We start from the raw sequence: 6360 nt of genomic DNA on the forward strand, positions 1-6360 counted from the left end.
CTTGACCTTTTAGTGCACATCTTGGCATTGTTGCTGCTGTTATTTCTACATGCCTAATTATTTCAGCATTTTCTTTACAGATGTAGATTTCAAGCTGACAGATTTACTGAAATCTTATTTTTTTCAAGTATAAGTAAATCACACACATAAGAAAACCTTGGTAGCTTAAACACACAAAAATAAATTATTCTAATGTTGTAGTCTCATTTGTACTTGTATACAGTTTGTAAAAATATATTTTTATGTTTTTTCCCTGTCAAAATTGCCTGTAATATATATATATATATATACATTGTAACACATTTAGTGAAGAAATATGCTCATGCTGATATATAATTTTGTTTGCCTCCATTAGCATGCACAATATACCTGTTTGTATTCCACAAGAAAAACATAACTCAGTGGATTTAGATTCTCAGCTGGAAGAACAAGAACGCATTATAACTATTTCTTATGCCTTGGCATCTGAGGCTTCTCAGAAGAGCAAGCAGGTAGCAGGTAAAATCTGCATTACATGCCAAAAGTATTTTTGTGTGTGTGTGTGTTTTCATTTCCATATGTACTCATTTAGTTTTAGGCATTTGGTATTAGTATATTGTTAATCTTAAAATTACTTTGTTATTGTAGAGCTCACTTCACCATAATATTCTGGTGGTAAAGATATGTTTTAAATGACAAATAGTGGCTGTTGGCAAGACATGCTTAGGCTTACATGATTTTTCTTGTTGAAACGCTCAGTTCTGATGCATGTGATTTGCTTATCTGTTTTTATTGTTTGTTGTTAAAAAAGTCACATAAACATAAAAGTTCATAAAACATAGATGACCCATTTTCATGCGGTATGCTGGAAAAAAGGTCTACCACAATAATTAAAAAACAGGTTTTCATCCCACAGTTCATCAGAAATACAAGATAAAAAACTCCAAGAATCTTTTAAAATATGGTTCCAAACATTCTGAAAAGGTTTTCAACTTGCATCAATAAAAACTGCTAAAGGGTAGGTTTTGAAACACTGCACGGCCACTGTCAGTCTTAAAGGTGGGTTATTTGGTTCCTATGCACTTTGGGTTATTAATGTAGCCACACTGATACTTTTATGCAGGGTGTGATTAATCATACCGGGTATCACTTCTTGACCAACAAAATCCCTAGAATTCCCACTATTTGTGGCATACCCAAAGTACATAAGGACCCAAATGACCACTCCTTAAGACGTTTAGTGGTTTTTATTGATAGAAGTTTAAAACCTTTTCAGAATGTTTTGGAACCACATTTTAAAAGATTCTTGGAATTTGTTATCTTGTATTTCTGATGAATTGTGGAATTAAAACCTGTTTTTTTTAACTATTGATGTAGTAGACCTTTTTTCCCAGCATACCACATGAAAATGTGTTATCTATGTTTTATGAAATTTTATGTTTATGTGACTTTTTGGATACTAGGAGACTCAAATTTTTAGTGGGGTTAATGGAATTGGTCCTTAAGAAATTTCTTTTATATTTTAACAGCAAGTTTTTTAAACAAATTAAAGGGGTAGCCAAGGGCACTGTATGTGCCCGTGTTTGCCAGTATGGTTATGTTAAAGTGGGCTATATTTTTAATTCAAACTATTTCAGTTTTTGGACAGAATGTTGATTTTTGGATGACGTTTGTATTTCTGGACAGATACTGAGAGTGTAAGTGTATATATTACACACACTTATAAACCAGGCCAGGTTGATTATCTGGATGTGACTTTAATAAAGGAGGAAAAGGATTTTTTTCTAAGATTTATAAAAAATGTACATTTTCACACACTTACTTGCATTTCAAGAGTAATCATCATTTAAACCAAGCAGAATGACATCTAGCGATGAAGTATATAACAAGGAGGTAGAGGTTTTAGATGCCTTTGAACAACATGTTCCTATAAAGAGGTTATGCAAAACAGTTTTGGACCAAATCATTTCTGAAGTGAATTTTGCAAGGTGTGCGAGCGTTAAATGATTATTAGGATGAAATCCCACCTTTATAGCACAAGCAAACATACTTTAAGCACTCCCCAATTATGAAAGGGCAATGATACTCTAGTACTTTCGCAATTCCACACTGTTTAGAAAGATTATTGAGAGAAACTGGGCTATTTTAAAGCTGATTTGGCAATGTTTAGAGTGTTGGGTGAGAGGCCTAGGTTTGTATAGTAAAGGTCCAGTAACCTTAGGAACGTATTAGAAAAAACCTAGTAAGATTAGAAACATGAATCAAATAACTAACCGCACTAAGAAGTGTAGTGTGTGCAACCATTTTGGTTATATTTGGGAAGGTCCTATGGCTCAAATTACTTATAAAAATCAGTTGTTAACTTTAAATACATTCACTTGAGGAAGTACTTCTGGAGTGGTTTATATTGCTTTTTGTGAGGACTGCAAACGATTTTATGTAGGCAAAACACAAGACAATTTGAGAAAGAGAATATACAAACATATTGATGACATTATAACAAAAATAATGTTATTTTCAGACACACCCTTTTATGTCTAGGTGGTAAAAGGAATACTGACAAATTTAAATTTGCAATTTTAAAAAAGTGTTAAAAGACAATGGGTGCATGTGCCTGGGAATCAAGAGCAGATTTTTGGGAATCGAGCTGACAAATTAGACTGAATGCTGGTGAGGAGCCAGGCCTGAATGATTACATTTGCGTTCAGCAAAACAATGAGACATACAGACACATTTTATATAAATAAATATATATATATATATATATATATATATATATATATATATATATATATATATATATATACATATACATATATATGTATATATGCTTTTGGAAGGTGTCACGGGCTTGCCATCCACACTGCGGTTGGTGCAGAAAGGTTTGCACCATAAAAAATGCATTGTTTTTATCACCCTTTTCTGTTTCAAGCATTCTTTTTCAGTGTTTGGATTTCTGGCATTGTGGAAGTTTATGATTCACAGTAGAACTGGCCCAACCAAATACCACTTATGTCCTGCATGAAATAGCAACTTCCTGTTCTTGATTAGTCTAAATCAGACTTACATGTTACAAATTACGAAGTGTATCTGAATCTAGGTTCTCCAATCATGCCTTAACAGTATAAAATAAAACAGATGAGTAGATACTACAATAAATCAGAATTTCCTCAACTGAATCCAAGTGCATTTGTAAACAAAGTATATAATACTAAAACAGTAGGATATGTTAAACATATTCTGATAGTTACATCACTATGCCAGGCTTTAAGATACAACATAAATTTGAATGTCTGTGTAATCAGCCTTTTATTCCCTATTGTTTTAACTGATATAGCTAATTATTAAACAAGAAATATCTAAAGTGAATGAATCATTTAACAAATCAAATCTTCATTTTTTACTCAGCATAAATATTTTCTAAACTTTAATAGACACTTTGCATATGTATCTATTTACATGCTGACACTGAAGTAGGCCCAATGGGCTCAGGTTCTTCCCTGGTTAACAAATTCAAAATCTAATAAAAATAAAGTAATAAATGAGAATGCAGTATCTTCTTCAACAATTCCCCACAATGCATTATACAGCTTTCAGGTTACATGTGAAAAGACATTGTGTTTTCCCCTTCTCTTTATTCCTTTCTCTCCCTTTCCCCCCATTTTATTTCTTTTATTATAATATTAATATTCTGCTGCTTAGCAATGTCTTCTGGAATTATAGTACTTTATTTCAGCCTGCAAGTGAACTTTTTAGCAGCAATGTTCACAATAACTGTAAGATTGCTGACATAAAAATTAATCTAGTTGTCTATTAAAAGCTATCTAAAATTGTAATCAGTAGCACTAAATATTTAATATGATTTAAAAAAAAGGTTACCTGCATTGTGGTTGAAGGTCTTCCCAGAAAACCACCCATTCAAACACTCTGCACTGAAAAATACATCCAGTGACTCCTCACATGATTTTCCATACCTTTCAACTTCTTTGCTGAAGAATGCTGTACAGCCTCAAAAATAATGAGGGAGCAAAGGGTCCAAATTGGGGCCAGGCTTTAAATATGTTTCATGCAAATTCAGAAAGTTACTAGAATAGCAAATATGAAGTCTGAGACTCAGATGGCTAACCTCAAAACGTGGCATAGAACCAAAAGAGAATAACACACCAACAAAGAAGCTTTACTAAAAAGCAGGCACAAGGAGTCTCGGATGCAGGTTTAACTTAGCACTTTCTTTCTTGTAATAAAACAAGAACTTCAGAGTTCAGGCTCAGGTGGCTAACTTTATTTGGTGACTACAGTCTTAAATGATTTGCCAGGAAACCACACATTTTATGGAGAACAGACCCAAAATATGAGGCAAATATCTGGACATTCTTCAAAATTCTAGACAGTTGAGAGGTATGCCATCTGTAATCCAAACACTGATACTCTAACAAGAAAATAAGTAAATGAATAGTCTCAAACCTGGCATCTCTGTCATGATCAACAAAAAAAAAAAATTTGAAGTAGTAAATGTAGCGCCATACTCTGCTCCACTCCAGCCAGCAAATATATAAAGTAAAATGAAGAAAAAAATTAATAATGAAGTCATAAATAAACACCAAATACGTAATTAATATGATGTTAACTGCACTCATTTCATCAAATAGGTCTGTATGATGTACATGACTAAAATTATGATAGCATACAGACCTGAACTGCAAATATCCTGTATGAAGTGCTGATTCTCTTACCACTACATCAATAAGCAGATGACAAGACTGGGCTACTGTTCTTAATGTTATCCTGCTACTGGCTTCAGCACCTGATTACAGGCAGCAGCCTCCATCCCATAAATAACCAAGCCATAAACCTTTATTTTGCCGCTACTTCATAGTCAACCAAGAAATTTCACAGATTATGTGACAAAACCCATCAGAACCAAACTTTCCCTAGTCACAGTACCATATTCGGTACATTCAGAAAGCTAAGCCATTCAACTAAGTTATTCTCTCAGGAAATCAGGGCTTCAGAGAGACTGGCTTCAAAGTACCTTGTGCAGCCTATGTGCTGCATCTATCAGTACTAGTAATCTAAGGATAATCAATATACCCAGTGAGATGTAACATTTCTCAGAAAGATGCCAACTAAGAAGCTTCTGAAAAGTGACCCTAACCAGATTGGGGAATACAGCATAGCAAGTAATATTTCTCCCCGAATCTTCTAATATTTACAAGGCAGCACATGTAAGACTGGAATAACTTTTGAAGAGACTGATCTCTTAAACTGTTTTGTCTCATTAATGAAATCATGTAAAGATCCACTGTTTAAAGTATAAAAAAGAAACTCACTGGATAAAAATGGCACCAAAGCAAAACTGTCTCCGTATAAAACTCAGGTTTAATAAAATATATAACAGGGCAAGCATTTTCACACAGTAAATGTGCTTCTTCAGACAACAAGTTACAAATTCAAGTGAATTAAATAATACATTGATTTCAGGTCATAAATATAGTCAAGCAATAGAAACACATTCCTAATAAAGCAATTAAAAATCTCTTATTCATTTAAAGAGGCCCCTAGCTTTCAAAGCTGGTTTTATAGAGGTTCTCTCATTAATACCAGGGAACCTATCTGCCTGCATATTAATGATCCATGATAGCTCACGTTCTTCAGTATAGTTTCTAAAATCACCACTTTGAATATTAGGATTTACCATTTCTATCACCCTAAATCCAAATTTATGTTCCTGTCCATATTCTATGTAATGTTTGGCGAGTGCATTATGCTCATTAAGCCTATTCATGTTATACACATGTTGCCTCATTCTTTCTAGTAAAGACCTAATGGTGTTACCTACATAGAAACAGTCACAAGATCTACACTTGGCCAAATAAATCAAATTCTTACTGTGACAATCAGCAGTGACTTTAAAGTAGTATTTCTTGGTTATAGTAAGGTGAACAAATTCCACAAAGGGATCTATATATGTGCAAAAATTGCATCTGGAGCAACATCGCATCAATGGTTCACTCATATCTCTCTTAGTGTTTTTAAAATTCTTGTAACATAATTGTCTTTTGAGAGATTTTTTGTTCTTAAAACTAAATCTGGGCTCTTCCCCCACTATAGAATGAATGTCTTGATGAAGATGCAAAATAGACCAGTTATTTCTAATTACTTTTATAATATCAGCCACATCACAAGTATAGAAAAGGAACATAGGGAGCGTTTCCCCAGTAGAACCAATATTCTTTACATTCATTTCAAGTGTCTTATGAGAAATGTAAGCATTTACCCTTCCCCTCCTATTCTCATTAATGAAGTGAACTGCTTCATTAACTTCCTTTTCTTTTAGAAATTAAAAACTCCTTCAACATATTAATGTCACTTTCGTGTGGG

The 6360-nt window shown here is 33.4% G+C and overlaps 1 protein-coding gene across 10 annotated transcripts in view; it reads left to right on the forward strand.

The window, feature by feature from the left end:
* Positions 1 to 6360, forward strand: part of PLEKHA7 (pleckstrin homology domain containing A7) — a 2079953-nt gene that overhangs the window by 2042837 nt on the left and 30756 nt on the right. For all 10 annotated transcript variants that reach the window (XM_044082761.1, XM_044082762.1, XM_044082767.1 and 7 more), the window contains one exon: positions 356 to 498. In XM_044082761.1, the coding sequence (XP_043938696.1) occupies positions 356 to 498 (143 nt within the window). The remainder of the gene's footprint in view (positions 1 to 355; positions 499 to 6360) is intronic.

Source organism: Protopterus annectens, chromosome 9.part0, assembly GCF_019279795.1.
Source record: "Protopterus annectens isolate FY-2018-M chromosome 9.part0, PAN1.0, whole genome shotgun sequence".
In the NCBI taxonomy this organism is placed as follows: domain Eukaryota; kingdom Metazoa; phylum Chordata; order Ceratodontiformes; family Protopteridae; genus Protopterus; species Protopterus annectens.